The sequence below is a fragment of the Carassius auratus genome, chromosome 45 (genome assembly GCF_003368295.1).
Source record: "Carassius auratus strain Wakin chromosome 45, ASM336829v1, whole genome shotgun sequence".
NCBI classification, from domain to species: domain Eukaryota; kingdom Metazoa; phylum Chordata; class Actinopteri; order Cypriniformes; family Cyprinidae; genus Carassius; species Carassius auratus.
Window position 1 is genome coordinate 10342851 of NC_039287.1, and position 24228 is coordinate 10367078.

A 24228-nucleotide genomic window follows, 5' to 3' on the forward strand; every position below is an offset into this window, starting at 1 on the left:
ACTTGACCAATAAGAGAAGACGTCTGAGACACTAAACCCCGCCCTTTTTTAACTTTTCATTCTACTCGCTGTGAGTGAAGACAGCCGGTGATGTAAGAGCGACCTCTAGAGTGAAGAACGTAACACTGTCAGTGGTTGGATTAGAATAATGAAAAATACAGCAGAACTTAGATGATTGTCATTTCATCCATAGCCTGGTAAGTCATATAAAGTTAATTTGATCTAAAAAAAATTGGATGTACTGTCCTCACTTTGCCCATCCATTATACATTTCCATTATATTGCCTCTAATTAGAAAATTATAATCAGCTTTTATATATATTTTGTTATACATACTATAGGCCTAATGCATGTATTTGTTGTGCTTGTGAATTGTGTTTAACAATGATTTTAAAGTTCCATGATTTATTTACTCACACCTTTTTATATCTGTGCACATTACATTACAAAAATCCACACCCTCTTTATCTCCCAAAGTGCCCAAAAATAATCCAGAGAGATCTTATGAAACGTCACCCTGCACGCATTCATCCAGTGGACATGAACAGACACGCACCGGAACAACCAAGAACCGACGTCGTGGGGTTGATCTTTCCAGAAGCTTTACTTGTGTACTCAAAGCTGTGAATCACTTTTCTGAGGTAAAGCTGAAAATACTCATTGCAAAATAACAACAACACAGATTTAATGACTTCATTAAGCTTGTGACTTTACTGAAACATGAGCACTGTGAGGCATACTGTACATGACAAACTGACTCCTCCCTTTACAATCTCATATAGCCTACAGACATTAGTGGGAGGCTCGAGCAAACGCCATACTCTCTCCACGACGCTGCTGTACAGTCTCTCTTTCTCCTTAACTGTAAAAGATGGCAGAAGAAGAAGCTGGTGTTTTCGTCAACCAAGAGCAGTTCAGCTGTCCCATCTGTATGGACCTTCTGCGGGACCCTGTGACCATTCCTTGTGGACACAACTACTGTATGGAGTGCATTAAGAGCTTCTGGGAGCAAAAGAACCAGAAGAAGACGTGCAGCTGTCCAGAGTGCAGACAGACCTTCTCGCCGAGACCTGCGCTCAACAAAAACACCCTGTTTGCTGAAGTCGTTGAGAAACTGAGACAGACTGGAATGCGTTCGCCCACCATCCCTGGAGTTAAGAGCCATGAAGTCATTGCGAAAAAAAAGCAGGACCTCGTCATGTTCTGTCAGGTGTGTCCGACTTCTCTTCTGACTTTAAATGTGAGGCTAGAAACTGTATAAGAGCTAAGTATCTCAAGAGCTTTGTATTAACTTTCGTAAATAAGTCATTAAAAGATCAGTTGACCCTCAAAAGTATTTTAACACTTTGTGTGAATGTATTTAAATTATATTTTAAAAACATCTAATTAAAAAATAGCAAAAGTACATTATACATCCCATAAAAAAAGTTTTACATGATTAAATAGATTAAATTATGAAATAGATCAAATGTGTGGGTATAAATATGCATATAAACAAACAAACAAAAACATGGAACCTACTTTTAAAATGTGTTTTCTCCAATAATCTTTGTTTTATTTACAACTATATATATATATATATATATATATATATATATATATATATATATATATATATATATATATATATATATATATATATATATATATATATATATATATATATATTCTTAACAAAAGTCATGAAAATATATTAGAATAAAAAAATAATTGAATATCAATTCTGAATACATCTTTCAAGGTAAAAAGTACAATTTTTTTTATAAATATGCATTTTTTATTTATAAACATCATTACTTTTGGAGTGAGTCACATCACGGCTTTTTTTCCCTAGTAAATAATAATAAGAAATATATTAATAATGATATGTCTGGCTTTTTTGCTTCATCTTGATAGGACAGCTTCTGATTTTTAACTATGTCTCAATAAAAATAATAATAATAATAATAAAAATAATAATTATATATATATATCTTATATATCTATATATGAATCTTAATCAAATTAAAACTCTTCACAGAAGAAATGTTGAAAATATAAAATAGTACAAGTAAAACTGTGAACTAAATCAACTAGGAAGCAATAAAAAGAAATCCAGTACAGTATGTGTAATGAAGGAGAAAAAAAGGTTTGAAACGTTTAAAAGCCAAAACATGTTGGTATTATTAAATGTATAATTCGAGGTTTTTTTTTGTTTTGGTTTCCTCATCACATGTTTTTTTTTAAATATTATATTATATATTTTTTTATAAATTTCTTCATGCATGTATCCTGTGGTCTTCAGCAAGAGCTTAAAGAGTCACAGAAGGGATGCCAGCAGGTGATAAAGGAGCGCGAGTCGGAGCTACAGGATCTGAGTCAGGCCATAATCTCTCTCAGGGTGAGTCTATTACTGACAGGAGCTGGAAAATCTCAATGGACATGTGGGATAGTGTGGGTCAACATATGAGCCTTCATTAGTTAGAGACCCAGAGAAGCTCTTGGACTCATCACTCCTCTGGTTCTGTGACAGAGCTCTGCTCAGGCAGCAGTGGAAGAGACAGAGAAGATCTTCAGCGAGCTGATTCAGTCCATTGAGACACTGTGTTTTGAGGTGACAGAGATGATCAAAGCAAAGGAGCAGCTGGAACTAGACGAGGCACATGGATTCATGGAGAAACTAGAGCAGGAGATCGCAGAGTTCAAGAGGAGAGACGCTGAATACGACACGCTTGCACATCTTGATGATGAAACTCAGTTCCTGAAGGTAACATCAGTGGTTCAGGGCACTAAAGTTCAGTTGTGGGTTTGGTCTAAGAGAGTTTATTTCCTCAGAGTTATGAAACACTGTGTAGTCAGCCGGAGTTGGTGACCTCTCCTGCGGTTCTAGTCAATCCGGACTTCTCTTTTGAGATGGTGTCGAGAAAACTCACGTATCTGAGTGAGGACATTAAAGGCCTGTGCCAGAAAAAATTGGAGAAATTATCAAAAAAAGGTAAGTCATCATCTGAATGTGTTGTCCTTGTAAATGTATTGTATATTCTAAAAAAATTGAATAAATAAATAAAATAAGAAAATAAATCCTTATTTCCAAGATTTTAAATGGAAACCACTCACATGTGAGGTTTTCTAATCTTGCATGCTTTTGTTTGAAATGTTTATGAAGAGTTTCACTTACTGTTTTTAAAGAACTGTCAGAATTCATACAGTATTCAAGAAGAGCATGCAAGTATGTCTTACACTAAAACATTAAAGGAAATTGAGAAAAAGGGAAACATGAATATTTAAAATGCCTGCACTGTTTATATTTTGCCTTATTATTAGTGACAAACCTGAAGTTTATTCCTACCCCTGAACCTAAAATCAGAGAGCAGTTTCTGGAATGTGAGTAACACACACACACACACACACACACACACACACACTCAAATGTGTAACAGAAAAGAATACAATCTGCAACAGAATACTGTTTTTGTTAATCCATGTCTTGTGTCTCTGGATTTCAGATTCGGGTCCCCTGACTCTGGACCTGAACACGGCTCACAGAAACCTCAGTGTTTCCTCAGAGACCGGCGAGGTGACGTGCAGCAAAACCTCTCTGTCCGTTCCTGACCACCCAGAGAGGTTTGACGGCCATTACCAGGTCCTGTGCAGGGAGAGCGTGTCCGGCCGATGTTACTTCGAGGCAGAGTGGAGCGGGAAGGGTCCCGTGCACATCGCAGTGTCCTATGAGGACATCAACAGGAAAGGAAAGAGCACCCTGTGTGCATTTGGACACAACGCCCAGTCCTGGAGTCTCGTGTGCTCTGAGGATACGTATGCATTCTGGCACAATGGACGGGAAACCAAGATTCCCAAAATGCAATGGGCTCGCAGGGCTGGCGTTTATGTCGATTTCTCTGCAGGAATCTTGGCGTTTTACAGCATCACAGACTCAATGAATCTCATCCAGGTAATTCGGACTTCATTCACTCAACCGCTCTATCCTGGCTTCAGGATTAACGTCGGGTCTAGTTTGAGACTCTGTTATCCACTTTAGTGGCATGAAATGGCGTTTATTCAGTTCCCGAGTATTTATGAGAAACATATGAATTATGAGAGGATGGGTAATACTTCACAATATGGTTCCATTGGTTAACCATATTAGTTTGCATCAATAACAATGAAAATGCTTCTAAAGCTTATAGAAGTCTTAGTTAATGTTAATTTCATCAATTACTAATATAGGCTAATATTAAAATCAAAAGCTGTATCTGTAAAAATGATTTCATGGCCTATGCTAACATGAATTAACAATTAACAGCTGCATTTTTACATTTGTGATTGTATATATTTGTATTTTAACGTAATAAATATGTAAAAAAATGCTAATTTTTCATTAACGTTGTTAACTAATGGGATCTTATTGTAAAGTTTCACGTAAAGGACCAACACACTCTCATTGCAATTCATAACTATTATGAGTTTTGGCTAATTGGTGACTAATTCATATGCTCTCATATGTATTTATATATATATATATATATTTTTTACGCATTTCTGTACAAATCACATCATACAAATTCATACTATAATCGCCACCATGTACAGCAGTTACATTTCCCTGTAAAGGTTAGATTTGGCTGCTGTGCTGATTGTAGAAATGTTTTCTGGAACCTTGCATAGAAAAAATACAATGATCAATCATTTTCTGGAACCAGAGCTATCGGTTTTATAAAATAAGTCCACATATATTTACAAAATGTTCTTATTTTAGTGCTTTTGTAGTTGTTTATAAATATATATTTGAATTATATGCCAGTAAAATATTTAACTCCAATTCCAGAGTCTCCTTGACATTTAATATGCACAGTATAAACCTGTTAATGAACCAAAAAACTGAAGAATCTTAGACCAACATTAAAAATTTATTTGGAAATAAAAAACATTCAACCCATTTCTATACATTACACAGAACTGCACAGCTTTACATTCATCACAAATTCAGACATTAGTCTTCATTCTTGAAGGTAATGTGTAATTTCTGCACAAATGGAACTGCAAAAATAACTCTTTCCAAACAGGTTTCCCAAACACCCTTAATCTGTTATTGGTCAAACAGACAAACAGTCATTCACACAATAGTTGAACCGATGTTTTCACATTCACTTTCACTGTGCCGTTTAATATAAAAAATGACATACTTGAGCTTTACTTAAAGAGATGCAGTATAAATTGCAATTACCTTTTATTCAGACAGAAAACCTGATAATGCAAACTTTTCTTCATCTACTACTTCATTTGCATGCGCAGACAGGAATGACATTTCAGCTAAAAGAATCACGGAACTTCAATAACAGCACAGTACTAATAAGCAAAAACTATGCATTTCATTCTATTGACCACGTTTCACTAGATGATGTTTTAAGTTAAGTATAGTAAATAAAACCATTAAAAGGGAGTCCATGGCTGCCGGTTCATTTGCATTGATAAAATATAGTCAATCCTCAATTACAGGGAGAAACCCATAGCCTCACCAGCATCTTACTGGACACAGTCATAACAGTATTAAAATTGAAATATATCTCTATGCAAGGCACAGTACTGTAACTGATATGAAGATACAAAAATATGATGGACAGACAGCAGATTGTTTAGGGCGAATGAAAACAGAAGCTACATTCCAAAGTAAGGTGTCACCATTATAACAATGGTGCTTTATATCAGAATACACACTATTTTATATGACTAACACATTAGATAGGCACATCACATGTGTATATGACTCTGCAACACACAATGTGTCATGTACATCCAGGAAGTCCGGTTTGTTGTTGCTTAACATCTGCAAAAGGCACAGTGTGCAAAAGCGGTCAAACAGGACATAACTTGTTCGTGTTGAATCTGTCACAACAAAGGTCAATTTGATGGATCTAGATAGAGTACATCTGTAAATGTGTCGTACCCGCATAATTCATAATCCAGGCTTCCATAACTATATGTGCAAAAGTTTGGGGTCGGTAAGGGTTTTTATGTTTTTTGAAACATCTTTTGCTTAACAAGGCTGCATTAATTTGATTTAAAAATGCAATTAAAAAACAAATATTTAAAATAAAAGTATTCTCTTTTAATATATTTAAAAATGTATATATATATATTTTTCCCGTGAAGGCTAAGCTGAAGGATTCAGTTTTACATGATCCTACAAAAATCATTCTAATATGCTGATCTGGTGCTAAAAAAAATTATACAAATAATAAATCAATTCTTATTATCCATGTTTTATTGAAAAAGTATTTTTGTGGAATCTGACCGAATTCTTCCCAAATTCTTTGATGAACAGGAAGTTCAAAAGAACAGCATTTATTTCAAACAGAAATCTTTTGTAACATTATAAACGTCACTTTGATCGATTGTGTCCTTACTAAATAAAAGCACTAATTTCTTAAAGAAATAAAAAACTTATTGACCACAAACTTTTGAACAGGAATATATATAGTATGAAGTATATTTAGTACAACAGTAGAAGTGTAAATATTTTACATATAAAAATTTAATATTAATTTATAGTTAATGAAAAATATTTAGTTGTATATTCTTATTTATAATATATTAGGCACATATTAGCTCTGAGTGGACAGTCATAGCTGTATCCAGTGCACTGAATCAATACTAAACACACTGTAAATCCGTATATAAAAAAAATAATTTGTGTTTGTGAGTCATTAAAAATACTTGTATAACACACACAAACACATTGTGTGGTGCAACTGCTGCTGGGTGCATTTAATTTCAGCTCTATTTCAACAAACAGCGACAGAACTCTAAATCTACAGCCAGGTGAGAGCATCATTTGCATATTCATCCCTGTTAAAAGGTACTTATAATGAGAGATTGTGCGTGAACATATTGCTACATTCAAACCCATTCCAGGAGAACAGGGTGAGGCTGGCCATTGAAACAGAGAAATCAACAAGTTTGACTTATTTGTGACAGAGTGAGGTTGCCTTCATTGAGAAAACAGAAAATATGTGCCATAACTTCTAGAACGTCAAGAAAAGTTTTGAAAATGTCCCATCCACTTCCCATTTTTGTTCAATTATGCTCATTCCTCAACCATGCAAATCTTATAATTTAAATATTCAGAGCCATTATCTGTAACATTTACAAAAAAAAAAAAACTAAAACTAGCACAACAAATATTAAAAAAGACAATCTGTAACAATAATGAGCAGATTTGTCGGGAGGTAATCCAGTATCTAAGAGCAGGTCATCGCTCCCGGAGCCACACAGACGTTTGCGTTGCATTGCAGGAAGGTCATCAGAGTGTGGTGAGGTTTTCTGCCAGGTAATAAAGACTGTATCCATTACATACGATACAGCAGAGGTTACACAGGGAGGACAGCAGGTGATACAGCCACAGCCGACCACTCAGCTTTTTATACTTGGGGTCTGTCTCGCAGAGCTTGGCATATGCTTCCCGATTGGATGAGAGTCCGATGTCCTGACCCAATCCACAGGCCTGCTCAATCAGGTGCATGTCTGCCATGATTTCTGAGGTCATCTGACCAAACCACTGGGCATTCACTGCCGCCACAGTCACACAGACGAAAAAAATGAAGATCTGGGGGAAAAAACAAAAAACAGAAAGCTGGTGGAATCAAGAGAGAGTCTGTTACTTACTATGAACATAATGGGGGTGGGGGGTATAATGCTGTTTCATGCATTCAGAGTTGTTTACTCCGTTACTACGTTACAAAAAACTATTTGGATGTATAATGGGAGTATTTCTGTGCCAGAAATCTTACTTTCGGGTTCATACAGTTTTTTTGTTTTTTTTTCTCGATCGTGGCCCTTCATGACGTAGTAGACGCGGGTGGAACTCCTTTTATGGGCATTTCTCCCGGAAGGGCACGGCCGCGTGCACATCGACCAGAGTGAGAACAGATCGCGCCCACCAACACGCTTCATCTGGCAGCACTACTCCACGGGACTCGCCCGGGAAGAATGTCTCCAAAAAGAGCGTTTTTGGTTGTCAGGGAATGATAACTTTGTTCAGCTTCATAAAAAAACCCCGCGTCATGTAATCAGTGGATACAGTTTATTTTTCCGGGGACCGGCGCAGCAACGGAGTTTCACATGTGTGTTTGTTGACAAACGTTTTATAAACAAGTTCGACGCTGGATTTGCACATCGTTTGATACTGAAAGATGGAGCAGTCCCAGCTATAAAAGATCCCAGTCATGATTCAGGTAGGTGGTAAGGTAAGTGAAACGGCAGCAAATGTCTGTGTTTTTTTGGCATTAAGCGCTCAAGTGCTCATCACTCTTTAGCTCCGCCCACAGCACGCCTCCAGGAGCTCTGCTTTTTTCGGAGAGCTGTATCTTTCTAACACTAAAGACTTTTTGGAAATATGAAGGATTCAGTACTACTCTATAGGTACTCAAGATCAACATGAGATTGGGTGAAACTGTGTGTGTTATGTACCCTTTAATAATTCAGACTGATCCAGTTCTCAGATTCAATCCAAAGATTCAGTCACACTGGTTTTTAGCTCAGGTAAAGCTAAAGGAATTGTCTGTTAATAATAAACATTTGGATCTTCTTGTGTTCTTTTTAAAACTCGAATGCTCCAGTCTCTATTTATTGTAATTGAATGGAAAAGAACGACAAGCTATCTCCTTTTTTGTTCCTCAGAAGAATAGAAATTCAACAGGTTTGGAAAGACATGTTAATAATTTTTGTGGGAACTATTCAAATAACATCTTTTCACAATATCTGGGAACGTTATGTTCTGCATACCTGGAAGGCCTCTTTGTCATCCAGCATGTTGCTAGGATGGTACATGGCAAAGATGGTGAGGTTGCAGAAAGCACAAGCTGAGCCGATATGCAGGTAAAACGGGAAGAGCCGGCTCTGGATGAAGCCAAACGTGTGTCGGTTCAGATGGCTGTCCATTACAAAGCCTGAATAATAATAATAAAAAAAAAAAGTTTAATTAAGTTAACCTAATATCAAAACCTTGTTTATAACAGAATACTAGTTTCATGTATTAAACTATCCTTGTTCGTAAAGAAGTGCACTCCAGCATACTTTTTACAATGGCACTTATGGAAAAATATACCTTGAATTTACCTAAGTGCAAACTGAATTTAAGTTTTTCAGACACTCATCTACAATTTACAACTACATTAAAATATATTATTATTAAAATGTATTTTAAAATGCAATTGTTGACTAACTTAAGTAATTCTTTATTGTAATTACTTCTACTGTCTTTGATATACGTTTATAAATTGTTCTACTGAATAAACAAACAAGCATTTATGGTCAACTAAAATTTCATTTCTATTTAAATGTGTATTACATTTAAATATATTTGTAATTACTCATTTGAATTGAAGAAGCAGCAATTTAGTACACACACACACACTTATGTAAATGTGAACGATAAATGTAATATGCATTTAAAATTATAATGAGGTACTGATGTGCTTTAGTATGTTAGTCAACACATTAAAAAAAGGGTTTTTTTTTTTTTAAAAGCATGACAAAAGATAAATAGTTAAATTATTTTATATTATACTTAAAGTAAAAGTGTACTCCCTTTAAGTGGCCTTTAATTAATATTACATATTATAATTTTTTTTTACACAACTTTCTTAAATTAAGATTCAAAGTAGCCTACACTAGAATCATTCTATTAATGATCTGAAATCAATGAAAAACAGTGATCACACCTACCTGATATGAAGGTGACCCATATCTGCATTCCCCAGAAGGTGGAGAGAAACACGAGGTGAAGGAGTTTGGCAGTGACGGGAGGCTCTCTGTCTGTAGACATTGTGACAGGTGCGCTTGATCGTCTTTCACCAGCCTCACTCACGGTCACTATGCTGTTTAAAGGTGTGACACAAAAATACCATCTGCCTTATTGTTCTTGCATCACACAAGGTTTATGTGAGACTCACGGGAGGTCTTAACAGTTTTAATATGTTACACAAGTCTTAAGACCTGTACTTGATGTGATGCACTCTACAAAAACACACCCTGCGTTATAAACAAAAGAGCTGGAGGTGATCACCTTTCACCTACATGACTAACAGAGCATACCATAGTGGAACAAACCTTCTTAAATCAGCTCTGTCACCTAATATAAATCAGGCACTCTGACTGCAAAGTGTGGTGCTAGCAAAGCAACAAGACAAATGGAAAATGCACTTGAAAGGTAAAACCTATATTGTTCAGCACCCCCCCCCCCAAAAACAGCCCAAACAACAAAACCTAAAATAAGCTGCTTCCATATCGAAAATATACATTTTACAGTCACTGTTACACATTACACACATCTGTATATATACAAAATTACTATATATAGGCTAGTAGTAATCATAAAAACAGACTATTAAAAAAAAAAAAAAAGAGCTCACTAAGAGCTCAAAGACTACCAATTCACCCTCCTCACATCAAGATCTCCTTAGTCTGCCTCGTGGTCAGGTACAGTTTTATCATTGGTAGAATATAAAATGGATTAAATATCTCAATACGAACATTTAAATTAATTATAATGTATGCAATGTGTAAAAGGTTTAACTTGCGGGAAAAGGGGACTTGGCAACCCTGACTCCAGTCACCATTCACTTCCATTGTAAGGAATTATATGCCTTTAAAGTGAAAGAGGACGGAGGTTGTCAATCTAATCTAGTATTTTTTGTGTTCCACAGAAGAAATATAGTCATACAGGACATGAGGATGAATATATAACAATTGTTCATTTTTGGGGAAACTGTCGCTTTAAGAATGGTAAGCGTGAATGCAGGAGTCGTGCACTTACTGTGAAGGGAAGGGAGAAAACAGGCTGATTCACTATGTCCAGAATGTGGACTGTGTCTCAAAACCTACTTCGCTGCCTACATATACTGCATTTCTTCTGGACACTTTAAGGAAGCACGCGCCTATAATGCCGCTAATAAAGCTGTCTGCCTAGTCTAGATGTTGAGACACAGCCATGGTGTCCAAACGTCCAAGGCTAATGATTAAGCACAGCGACACTCTCCAACAGAGGAAAGTCCTTTACTGTTTGACATGGCACCAAAGCAAAAGACAGACAAGTACACGTAGCACCTCATTTCTGTTGCGTCTTGTGAAAGCTACACCTGGATTATGAAGGACTGGATATCATATTACTGCTACATGCTGTCACCATGATGCCGTTCTACTTACCGGACGATCACCCGTGACTGTTTAAATCTTCGGTGGCCGGTTGCGCGTCACGGCCAGTAGCAGCACCATAAATGTACGATAAAGGAACAGTAGCTCTCGGACTGGCAGTCGGACCGGTGGGCGGGGTTTATCCGTACTCTGCGATCAAAGCAGGTTTGGCGGCTTGTGGGCGTGGTTTGTGGTCGTTGTCGCTGTTGTTGGGCGTGGTTTTGTATACTAATGTGCGTGCTTTATGTAGACAGGTTTTCTTGATTACGGTAATTACTGATTTAAGAAAACGTGTTTGTTGTACATTTATAAACACGCACACGTCAAATTTTCTAAATGGGGAACAAAAGACATTTATTGGTTTATATACAAATAGTTATAAAAACAAGGCGTATAATCTAACCCACACCTTAACCAAACCTGTCTCAATATTTATTCACACCCATTAAATCCAGACGGAACGGTCTCAAGTCTGGGTGTGAATGTATGTTTCTATTGGATCACCAAAATCTGTTTTTAGAAATAGAAAAGAGGTCCTCCTTTGATAAGATTGAAAACTAGACTCGTTTAATCTTTATATTAGATTTATATTAGATTATTTTTATTTTTTTTCATTTGACACCATCTATTTTGTCATGTTCCTCATGGGCTTCAATGAAAGTGTACTTGGGATATGAATAATAAAATTAGAAAAAGTCCATACATTTTGCCATTCTCATAAATATCTATCTGTGATTTTTTTGCTGGTAATGTTTTTTGTTTGTTTGTTTTTTTTCTAAGTAAATTCACGATTAATTATTAAATTCATATAATTTAATTCCATACCTCGGTAACACCTCAACCCTGTTACACAATAACGATTATTACACAAAAATAATTAACTGATCCTTTTGTGACATCATTTAAGTCTTCTGAACAAAACTGTGAGCAGACACAGGCAAGTTGCCACCTTCTTTTATAACTATAACTTATTAATATTGTGATATTAAGCTTAACTGTCAAGCTTAACGACTCAACCCCGTTACATCAAATAAAGATAGAAATCTATTACTTGTGAAAGTGATCTATATTATTTCAAAAATATACATGATTTCTTAATATCATGCAGAATGGCTTGCCACAACATGGACCAGTTAACTGATAAAAATGCTTAATTATAGATGTTCTGATTGTAAATAATCACAGCATTCACTCTCACTGTGGCTTTATATGACATGTTCAAACTGGAGGATTAATTAGTGCTCAACATGTCATTGGTTTGTATTTAATAGGTGTGAACAAGCAAAGGACAGGCTAATACTCTTGGGTACTTTCTTCACTGTTGTCTCACTGCTTTGATGAACACTTGTTCACGGCATAAGATTACAGCGATTACTGTGTGCAACTGAAGGAGAACAAAATCAAGGATTCCTAAAAATACTAGGAACTTCATGCAAACAGCAGGTTTGTAAATGTGTGTAGAAAAGAAATACCAAAGCTTGTGATGCAGATGCTGCAATATCTGAATTCCAACAAATTTAGCTTTAATAATAATTCAATTTATTATTCTATAATCATAGATTTGTATGAAGTTAAAGGTTTGTATGTCTGAAGTTTGTATGTCTGCATTTTCCCGATTTAAGCAGTACCTGAACACATTCAGCACAAAACACATGTCTCTAACCTGAAAAAAAAAACCTACAGCAAAGTGGAACAAATTTCATTTTGTGAAATAATTTGCTTGAGATATATTTTATGAAATAAAAATTATATTTCTATAAAATAAATGCCTCTGGAAGGCAACAAACATGCCATTACACCTTTAATTTGCATCACATTTACATATTTAATTTGCAGCTTAAGATTTGAAGTACTTTTTGGGATGCTATGTATCTATATAATAGCTTTAGTTGTTGTTGTTTTCTCATTTAGAAAACTAAAGTTGGTTCATGTTCCTATAAAATAACTAGATGTTATGTAGAAGAAACCTGACAATTTCATAGGCATAAATGAAGATATTATTCAGTCAAAAACGATTTACCCTAACTTACAGCATATATATATATATATATATATATATATTAACTGTATATATAACTGTAGCACATCCAATCAATTTCAAGCTTTTATTATATACTATCATTTAAAAACTTAGGCCTGGTACGTTTTTAAAGTGTTCTCCTGGTCTGCTGCTCAAGAAACATTTCTTAATTATATAAATCTTGAGAAAAATTTTGCAAATTAATATTTTTTTTTGCCGAAATGGTGATACATTTTTAGGGGATTCTTTGATGAATAATAATAATAATAAAAAACATTTATTTAAAATAGAAATATTTTGAAACATTATTAATGTGTTTGCTGTTACTTTTGCTCACTTTAATGCATCCTAAATAAACTGAATACTTTTTTATATACTTTCTTATATATATATAAATATTCTTATACATTGTTCTTACACATTGTTCTGATTTGGCTAATTAAAGCCTGGAAAAGAATTAGCTTTTTAAGTCATGCTTTCCTTTAAGAGTTTTTTAATGGGTTTTTAGAAAAGCAGCTTTCAGGTTTTGAGTTGAATCAGTGAACATTACTGGAACACATTTTCTTCCACAGTAAAAGATACTTTGAAGCTTGTTTTCACTTGAAATTAATATATATTTCCTTACTGAAGCTTTAGTATGTTTTGAAATAACATTTTCAAAACTATTAATAAATAATAAATCTATTAATTATTCTTGAAATAAACAAAATGTACATAAAACAGTATAAACGTGTAATATAAGCGATCAGTTCTCACCTAATGTGTGTATGTTTGTGTGCGTGTTTGAACGTCTCACATGTAAGTCCTCATGGAAGCGCAGGATGGAGGTCTTGATGTGTTTCATGGGGACCAGCATGTCCTGCACCACGTGGTGCTGCTCGTACTGTCTGCGGTTGGTCTCTCCCTGAGTGAGCTTCAGAAGGGAGATCTTAGGAGGAACCATCCAGCCAAACACACACCTGAACAACGGGTTATTCCCAAACGGAATGATGTCCTGAGAAACACACAACAAGTAATCAGAAAAGTCATGTCTGAAAGTCAAGACACTCCTGACCTTGTCCATTTCAGCTTTGGATGCATAATTTATTGAGTAATGCTAGATTAGTGCTGCCAATCAACAGCCAACACTCACTTCCTGTAGCTAATGGACAGCTTTAGTGGATATATTAATGCATCGAAACTGTGTGAGTGTGTTTGAGAGTGAAAAGAAGGATTAGAATAGAGAGAGAGGGAAGGAGAGAGAGAGAGAGATGGCTTCAAGATGGATGAGAAGACTTTGCATTATGGGACACCTGAAAAATACTACAGCTAATGGAATCACAGGAGGAAGTGCATGTCTGACAGTGTCTCAAACTCTTGATAAACTTTAAGGGTACACCACAAACCAAAAGCCAAGTTTGAAAGGTCAAATTTACAGCAGGCTTTCTCAATAAGATATTAATAATATTAGTTACAAACCCTAGAGAGCCATTCATAATACAGCACCAATCGTACAGCAAATATTATCTTAGTGTAACTATGAGGAAAGTCTGCCAGATCATACTTGCATATACTAAACTCCTCAGACTAAAATAATTAAAATGTTTGTATTATGGGATACTCGTTGAGACCTGAAAGATAAAATGAATAAGGCAATAATAAAAAGAAATGTTTGCAATTCTATCAATTTAGAATAATGGATGCAAAAAAATATAATATACTGTCTGTACAGGTATTTATAGAGCGGTCCTTAAAAGTGTTTAGATATTTATGCTTTACTTAAAAATGAATAAATGTCATTGCATTATATGAAACAATATCAAACGTATATCAAACCAATATCAAGCCTATCAAGTGGCTTTTATCTGAAAGAAATAAAGCAAATATTTTCAAGCAAAACGTGGAAAGAAGTTGGTTAGGTTTTAAATGATAAAACAATCAGATACATTGCCATTTAAAAGAGTGTTAAATTGACCCAAAGTGATAGAAAAAGAAATTTTTAACATTACAAAGGATTTCTGTTTCTAATAAATAATGCTCTTTTGAACTTTATACTTTTCTACTGACTGAATAATCCTGAAAAAAAAATATCAACTTTGCCATAACAGCAATACATTACATATTAAACATTAAAAAAAAAAAAAAAAAAATTGGGACTGTCATTTTAAACTGTAACGCCTTTCCCAATTCCCATTTTGATAGTAAATGCAGCCTAGAAATTTTCAAAAAAAAAAAAAAAGAAAGAAATTGCATAACTCCAAAATTTTAAACGGTAGTGCATGCTGTTAAAAATGGAGAACTGTTGTGAATCAAGTTAATGTGCTTGTCTAAACCTGCAGTCAATCCTGATATAACAACTGTGTGAACTTGACTTAATCCAGCCACAAAAATCACTGTGACAGCAGATGGCAAACATTTGCCGCAAAGAGGCTCAGAAAAGTGATGGCAATTTATGTGGGCACTACTAATATAATTAGCTATAAAAAAGTTTATGTGTTTCTCAGAGTTTAAATAAATTAATAACCCATTTCTGTTATTTGATATTTCTTGGAAAAAAAAAAGAAGAAGAAGAAGATAATTTTGTTGATGAGTGTAGTTTTCCAGAGCAATACTTGTAATTCCCAGAAGATGCTGCGGGTATGTCTGTGGTAATAGTGCCGGAGAGGAATGTACTCCACTGCAACTCGGTTCTGCTTCAGGAAACCCTCCACATGCCGAAAGAACCATGGCTTGTAATAGTAGCCTATACAGTTAGTCTAAAAGACAAAAAGAATATGTAACAGTGTTATAATACAGTGGCATTTAATTCAATTGAGTAATCTGGAGTCTTTAATGGCCGATGCCAATGTTTAGAGAACTAGCAAGTGGGCAATAGAAAAAAGTACTAAGTAAAAGCAATCAGATTTGCATTACAGAACATTAATTCTCACCTTGTCAGACTCTGCGTGATCTGTCATGGTGCCTGTCATAATCACAGCCTCGTCCCGAGAGTACTGCAGTCCTTCCACAAACTGGTTCTCCTTATTGGCTGATTCCTCAGCGAACTTCTTGCAGATAGCATCCAGGCCACACACAGGCTCGTAGAAAAGCTTCACCCATTTTCGAGTTGGGATTATCCGGATCTCTGCTGCTACCAGGAACCCCAGAGTACCGCAGGACCAGGGAACGGCATAGAACAGGTCAGAGTTTTCTTTCTGTGAGTTTTACTTTTCTGATTTTTACTTGTCTATGTGTGTGTGTGTGTGTGTGTGTGTGTGTGTGTGTGTGTTTTATATCACCTGTAACACTGGACTCACCTCAGTGCAGCGGACCAGACTACCATCAGCCAACACCAGCTCAAAAGCCACACAAATGTGCTGAAACAAGCCATAGATATGAGATGAAGACTCAATGCCTGTGCCCATTACCAGCCCACCTGAACACAACATGAGACCACCATGAGAGAGCGTTCCTTGATGGGGAAGAGCTCTAGAACAATGAATGGCCAAAAATTCATTAATAATATACATTAATATTTAATATTACACTGTTCAAAGGTCTGTACAAATGTTTTTTTTTTTTTTTATGTTTTTGAGTGAAGACTCAAGGCTGCATATATTTGGAAAAAAACAATACAGTAAAAACTAATATTGTGAAATATTATTTCAAGATGAACTGTTTTCTATTTTAATACATTTGAAATGTGATTTTTTTTTCTGTGATGGCAAAGCTGAATTTCAGTCTTCAGGTCCTTCAGAAATCATTTTAATATACTGATTCGCTGCTCAGGAAACATTAATTATTATCAATGCTGAAAACAGCTGTGCCATAGAAAGTTTTACAGAACAGCATTTATTTTTTATACATAATTTTTTGTAACAATGTAAAGTCTCTATTGTTGTAGTATTCATAAAAATATATATAATACTAATAAAATATCATCTTATTGAGCTTTTGAATTAAACTGTACAGTATATTAAACCTGAACTATATATTATTTCCTTTCATCTTGGCTCACAAAAAAGAACTATGGATAAAATTTACATTTCTATAATATTTCAGTGATTTAGGTTTCTATCAATAAATATGAAATAAACCTCAAAACTGGTTAAGTGACCAAAATGTATACAGTAACAAGTGATGAATGCAAAAACGAAGACTGGAACAAGATTCGAAGTGCACTATATACACTATTTTTTATTTAATTTTTCACACATTTTGACATTTATGACATATTAAATATCCTATAGTGCACTTAAAATGTCATTTAATTTTTTTCATTATATAATATCACGTCATGTACAGTAAGTGTGGCCCAGACACCTATTTGTAACAAAATCAATTTGTTGCATTAATTACTATGAGAAGATTTCTTTGTTTTATGTTGTGTTACTTTTAGTTGGGATCTGCTTTAAGTAATACCAACTTATTTTACCATTGCATTAAATTATTTAAAATATTTAATAGTTCTCCCTGCTTCTCAAGCTTTAGAAAAAAAAGAAAAGAGATTGTAATAGAACACCAAAATCAACACTATTCGTGAAAAGTGCCAACAGAGAGATAAAAAGGAAGAATCAAAAGTCAAAATAACTAACCTTTGATTATAGATACAGGACTCTAAACTGCTTTTAGAAATTGTACTGTATAAAAAAAATGTATACAGTGCTTACAGTATCTAAGATTTAGGAATCAATACATGTGGCCAGAAATATCTCATATCATTCAACACTTTACAAGCACAACACACCTTTCCCATGTCTTATCACTCAATACTGTGTCTCTAAAGAATTACAAATGAATTTGAAGGAGCGTCCGTGATAAAACATTTCTCCGCCAATGAGTGCTTTTTTCCTGGGATCTATAAACACTTTCAGCAACAGGACCCGTATCCGCCCTAATTGAATCTGCCTCATTGAAACAGGGACTATGCTCATCCGTAACCTAATTATAAGCAGCCTCTGATGCACCACACACGGCATTTAATATTGATCAGGAGAGAACGTTATGATCCATTTAAAGAAAGCAAATATCTGCAAGTGCTCAGAGACATTAAACAAATCCCTTGTGGAACATGTGGAAAGAAAGGGGGAGATTATACAGCGCAGAGATGACTTACAGTCTTCATCTAAATGAGAGGAGTGTTATTGTGTGCCGAATAAAAAATGTTCAAATGCATCTAGATGACACATAAATAAGAGTTTGCTGTAATCTGAGACTTGGTAACAAACAAGCATAACTAGGCCTAACACACAGCAGCAGGGGAAAAAATATACATGTATACATGAACCCTTTGTGTGTCTGTGTTATTGAATTTATGCAAAAATTCAGAATATGTCTAAAGGTTCACATACTTTTTCCAGAAAATTTACAATAATTGAAATAATAATGTAAATACTCAGATTCACTATTTTACAGAAAAATGTGTGAAGTGACATTCAGCCAAGTATGGTGACCCATACTCAGAATTTGTGCTCTGCATTTAACCCATCCGAAATGCACACACACAGAGCAGTGAACACACGCACACACACTGTGAGCACACACCCGGAGCAGTGGGCAGCCATTTATGCTGCGGCGCCCGGGGAGCAGTTGGGGGTTCGATGCCTTGCTCAAGGGCACCTAAGTCGTGGTATTGAAGGTGGAGTGAGAACTGTACATGCACTACCCCCACCCACAATTCCGTCCGGCCCGAGACTAGAACCCACAACCCTTCGATTGGGAGTCCAACCCTCTAACCATTAGGCCACGACTTCCCCCATTTATTTAAATGTACTACAGAGCCACATCCTCAAAGGCAAAGTCGTTTTGCATAAAAAAAATAAAAAAATAAAAAAGCTTCCAGTGAATGATGCAGGAATAATTAAACGTTTGTTTATTTGTTTCTCTCATAAAACCTAGGTCATCGAGTTCAGGCACCACAGGCAGGGTCCAGCCAATAGAGATGAGCAGAGCGGTCACCTGACCCATGTTAGCTAAGGGTTCCACACGCACCACCTGCAAAATGGTTGATTTGTTGTTTATATAAAAATAGTACTTTCCTCACTTTACATTTTATTAATGCTAATAATCCCATATGAAAAGCCCTGTTTTTATAGTTCCCCCAAAAATTTAATCGACTCACCCTCTCAGGCCATCCAAGAAATTGAGCATTCCATCACTTGCTCACCAATGGATCCTTTGCATTGAATGGGTGCCGTCAGAATGAGAGTCTAAACAGCTGATAAAAACAACATTAAGACGTTTTTAACTTCAAACCATTTCTAAACATAAATTGTTTATTCTTAATATTGCTTCATAAAAGTAATTTCATCATGACCAGGCAAGAAACCTGCACAGATCAAGCACCGTTTACAAATGAAAACAGTCCAAAACTGTTCTAAACAAATAAATCAGTGTATTTTAAGGACAACAGAGAATTTTTATAATGGATTTTAAATGGTTTTATATTAAAATGACTTAATGATGAATTTGTTTATTACAAACATGCAGTTTTTCGCTTCACAAGACATTAATTGTATGTTGGGAGTTGTATGGATTATAGTGATGCTTTTATCAGCTCTCTGGACTCTCATTCAGACGGCACCCATTCAACTGCAGAGGATCCACTGGTGAGCAAGTGATGTAATGCTACATTTCTCCAAATCTGTTCTTATAAAGACAAACCCATCTACATATTGGATGTCCTGAGTGTGATTTTCAGGCGATTCGTGATTAAAAAAAGCTGCCGGAATGGATCCGTTGTTATATTTGGGTGCGTTAGTGGTTTTGTTTTAGGCATGGATTAAAGTGAAGGGCTTGGAGTACGTGATAATACACCAGAGATGGATCTTCGTTTGCCTCAGTGAGATCTTTTACTGTCTATGAGTGAGATGTGTTCATTACTATACAGTAGTGGAGAAATGAGTCGACTAGTGATAGAAGTAAAGTTACAGAAATGCATCTCAGTTGAAAAAGATTATTCCAATTCTATAATGTAATATTTTTTCCCGGACTTAGAATATGGTTTTTTCATAGTGGTTACTGGTAATAAGTAAAATAAAGACAATGGTTAAAATTAATGGAAAACTAAACATTTTGATTCATACAATGTTCTGGGAACGTTATTTTAAAATAATCAAACCAGCAGCCATACTTTGACACATACATTAGACACAGTTAAACCTTTAATGTGAATTTTGAATCCACTAAACTCTGTTTTGTTTTATGTAATTGCTAGTAAACTGCTAAAAAAGAAAACGCGACTACCACAGAAAAAAATTAAAGTTTACCTGCTTGACTAAAATTATTTAGCAACAAAGTTACCAATTTTGTATTTAACTTGATGATTGAAAACGTGGATAATAACATCATCAGACAAATAATACAATATGATGCATTGATGTATTTATTATAAAGACATTAAGCAACTTTTGTCATAGGCCTATGTTGTTATTTAAAAGGCAAAGAGTTAAATGCACAGTAAGAATTTCTTGACTGTTCTCTGGTTCATTTTACTTAACAACAAACACAAAACAGGCATAGCCATAGGCCTTTTTGAAGGCAAAATATACAATCTTGCAACACCCCTCACACAAAACTTTCTATTTTAAAAACATTTGCGATTTTCAAGACACTTCATTCTATAGGATTTATATGCTTGTTTCCTCATGGGGATGAAAATATGTCCCCACAAGGTCAAAATTTACTACACATGTTGGGACATCTGGTCCACATGACATAGGAGATACCAAGTACACACACACACGTTTGATTTTGAGAAAAGTGGGGACATCCCATACTGTACAAAATGAAGTCGTTGTAACGAGAAAATTATTTTCGTTATGTCGAGAAAACGAGAAAATGAAGTCGTTATAACGAGAAAACAACTTTCGTTATGTCGAGATAACGAGATAATTAAGTCGTTATAATGAGAAAACAAGAAGGAAAAAAATTATAATGCATGGCCACTTAGAACTTCCATAAAAACAATTTTGGTTATGTCGAGATAACGAGAAAATTAAGTCGTTGTAACGAGAAAATTATTTTCGTTATGTCGAGAAAACGAGAAAATGTAGTCGTTATAACGAGAAAACAACTTTCGTTATGTCGAGATAACGTGAAAATTAAGTCGTTATAATGAAAAAAAAAAAAAGAGAAGGAAAAAATATATAATGCTTGGCCGCTTAGAACTTCTGTACCAAAGGAATTTGCAAATATTTTTGGTGCGATTTCTTCTAAAATAGGCTATATATGTTTAAACAAGAGTTTAAAAAAAAGAGTTAATTATCGGCAACTTCCATGCCTTTCACCAAATCACTCCCCTAAAACACGACCGGCTGGAGGTGTGGCATGTGGGCGGAGCTAAAGAATCACGAGCGCCAGTAGGCTTTTGCGTTGAGAGCATGTGGAAACTGTGACATTACCGTGAGGGAAAAACCCTCATCCAAAACAAACCATGGCTTACAGTCAGATTCAGCCGTTTATTTATGATCCAGAATCAGATCCCGAGGCTGAAACTGAACGAGAGCAGCAGCAGCAACGACTCGCTCCGAGCGGGGCTCGAACCCCGGTCTCCGGCATGGGAGGGGACGCACTAACAAGGAGGCAGAGATATTTTAAGCAGTTTTACTCACCGCCTGCGGTTCCAACACACGATCGTGACCCTTTTTCGTTGGGATTGCATTATCCTTAAGAAATAAACGATACGCAAATCCGTCGTCAAACTGGGCCTTGTTTGTAAAACAAGCATCTTCGAAATGCAGGGAACAAACAAAAACACTTGCACAACTCCGTCGATGCTCTGTAAAAATAAACTCCATCCACCCAGGAAATTCCGCTCCATCTAACGTCACACAGAGCCATACTCGAAAAAAACTTTCCGAAACTTGTGACAAACTGGAAGGAGTATTTTGGCAACAAAAATACTCCTTCAAACATACAACTTAATTTTTGAAACTTTGTCCATGTTTAGCATGGGATTAACAGTGTAAAAAACTCAGTATGCATGAATAGCATTTAACCCCCCCCCCCCCCTCCCCCCTTTAAAATATGTTTCTCCTGTAATAATTATAATAGATCAATAAGAGCCCTTTTCCAGAAGGATGTTGTTTCGAAACCAAATGTAATTGAATGTTGGAGTATACTGGAGTATATTGGAGTATATACGACAACAGTGATGTTGACTGGAAAAAAGTCTGGCTTCTGCCCAATCGATATCTTTTAACAAATAAGGTGAAAGAAGTATCCTATAAACTTCTCCACAGAAATACCCTGCTAAACATTATTTAATAAAATTTAAAAAAGATATTGATGTTATTTAGCTTTTGCAAGCAGAAGCCAGAGACAGCTGTTCATTTATTTTGACACTGCCTATATTTGATTTTATTGGTGGATATGTTGATAGAGATTTTCTTTTAGAATGGAAAGATGTTCTTAGGCATTACTGTAAACTAAAAAGATAATCAGACCTGCATTAATTTTATAAATGTTTTCATTTTAATGGCTACATTTCATATCCATAAATGTAAATTTTCAGGTTAAAAAACATGTTTTATAGCATTTAAAAATTATGTGAAATACTATATATTGAATCTATATTATCCTTGAAGAAACAAAAAGCTATTCAAATTTTGCAAGCATGTATGCTTTTTAATGTAGGCCTATTTCTGTAATTTTTGTTTACATTTCCCTCTAGCATTCTTTTTTTTTTTTTTTTTTTGTATTGTAACTGTAACTGAGAGGTCATGATTTTGATGAAATGACACCGCTTTTGCTAACCCTTAGCATTTCATTGGCATTCATGTATTTATGGTGAACATTCTGTCTTACTCACCCTCAAGTTGTTCCAAACTTTTATGAGATTCTTTCTTCAGCTGAACACATAAGAAGATATTTTGAATATTGTGTTTAATCAAACAGTTGCCAGTAGCCATTGACTTTCATGTAGTATATTTTCCCATCAAAGCTACGGCAGTGTTTCCCAGCATTCTTCAAAATATCTTATTTTATCTTCAAGAATAGAGAAACTCATAAGCCACAGGTTTGGAACAACATGTGAGTAGGCTAAATGATGACAAAATTATGATGATTATTATATATATATATATATATATATATATATATATATATATATATATATATATATATATATATATATATATATATATATATATATATATATATATATATTCTTTTTGTGTTTTGTGAACTATTCCTTCTAATAAAAAAAAACTCAAAACTAAAAACTCAAACTCATAAAGAAAAATCTATATAAATAGGCCATGTGTAATTTGTGAGCAATATGCTTTCTAAATAACTACTCAGCGAACGTAGTTACGCAGTTACGTATTTTGTTAGATGGGTAGGAGTTACGAATCCACGTCATGACAAAGCAGCTCGTGAAGGGTTAACCGGCAAACTAATGTTTATAACGGTTAACACTCATAAAGGCTACTACATGTATTTATCAACTGGATTTTCATTCAAACCTGTCCATATTTTGGGGGAACTCTCATAAAAAAGAAGAAGAAGAAGAAGAAGAAGAAGAAGAAGAAGAAGAAGAAGAAGAAGAAGAAGAAGAAAAAGAAGAAAAAAAGACTATCGCCATGTAGCCTACAACAAACATATACTGGATTATCTTGTTGGGAATCATATTTTCAAATTCATGCCGATAAGCATCTGGCCAACAGACGGCTCTGGGGTGGGGCATGAACTCTAATGATGCTCTTATAGCGATGGAGCACCCAGCACAGCAGATGCCCCTCAATTGACAGCATGGACTAAACCTGATGCGCGTGACCAGCAGCTCACCGCTTCGATCGAGTGCATGGCATGCTACATTTGTATAATGCACTTAATGTGCTTTTTTACTATAAATGCCTAAATCAAGTCATTCGATGATATGAGGGAATTATCAATCACAAAATGCGCACATGATATGCAGTTTCCATTAGAAGAAGTCTCCGACTGATGAACTTGATTCACCCTGGAGTCTCAGTATCATCTTGATGCTGGACGATGCGCGCGGAACTTTCCAGATAGATCAATGTTATGCATTTACATTATGCCTTCACTACATCATGGCGCTATTTTTATTGGAGTAT

The 24228-nt window shown here is 35.2% G+C and overlaps 4 protein-coding genes across 4 annotated transcripts in view; 2 read left to right on the forward strand and 2 right to left on the reverse strand.

The window, feature by feature from the left end:
• LOC113063237 (serine/threonine-protein kinase MRCK beta-like) overlaps positions 1 to 24228 on the forward strand; it is a 492601-nt gene that overhangs the window by 95304 nt on the left and 373069 nt on the right. The window lies entirely within an intron of this gene.
• Positions 789 to 5623, forward strand: LOC113063247 (tripartite motif-containing protein 16-like protein). Its single transcript, XM_026233499.1, has 6 exons — positions 789 to 1210; positions 2285 to 2380; positions 2513 to 2746; positions 2815 to 2974; positions 3304 to 3363; positions 3486 to 5623. The coding sequence occupies exons 1-6, from the start codon at positions 872 to 874 to the stop codon at positions 4016 to 4018; spliced, it is 1422 nt and encodes a 473-aa protein (XP_026089284.1). The 5' UTR covers positions 789 to 871; the 3' UTR covers positions 4019 to 5623.
• LOC113063254 (transmembrane protein 205-like) lies at positions 6720 to 11352 on the reverse strand. The gene is made up of 4 exons (XM_026233509.1): positions 11182 to 11352; positions 9703 to 9854; positions 8761 to 8924; positions 6720 to 7582 (listed from the first exon to the last, which is right to left on the reverse strand). Exons 2-4 carry the CDS (start codon positions 9800 to 9802, stop codon positions 7280 to 7282), a joined length of 567 nt encoding a protein of 188 aa, XP_026089294.1. The 5' UTR covers positions 9803 to 9854; positions 11182 to 11352; the 3' UTR covers positions 6720 to 7279.
• On the reverse strand, positions 12007 to 23953 carry LOC113062768 (delta(24)-sterol reductase-like). Its single transcript, XM_026232730.1, has 7 exons — positions 23936 to 23953; positions 19042 to 19141; positions 16465 to 16583; positions 16099 to 16362; positions 15781 to 15924; positions 13986 to 14183; positions 12007 to 12012 (listed from the first exon to the last, which is right to left on the reverse strand). Exons 1-7 carry the CDS (start codon positions 23951 to 23953, stop codon positions 12007 to 12009), a joined length of 849 nt encoding a protein of 282 aa, XP_026088515.1.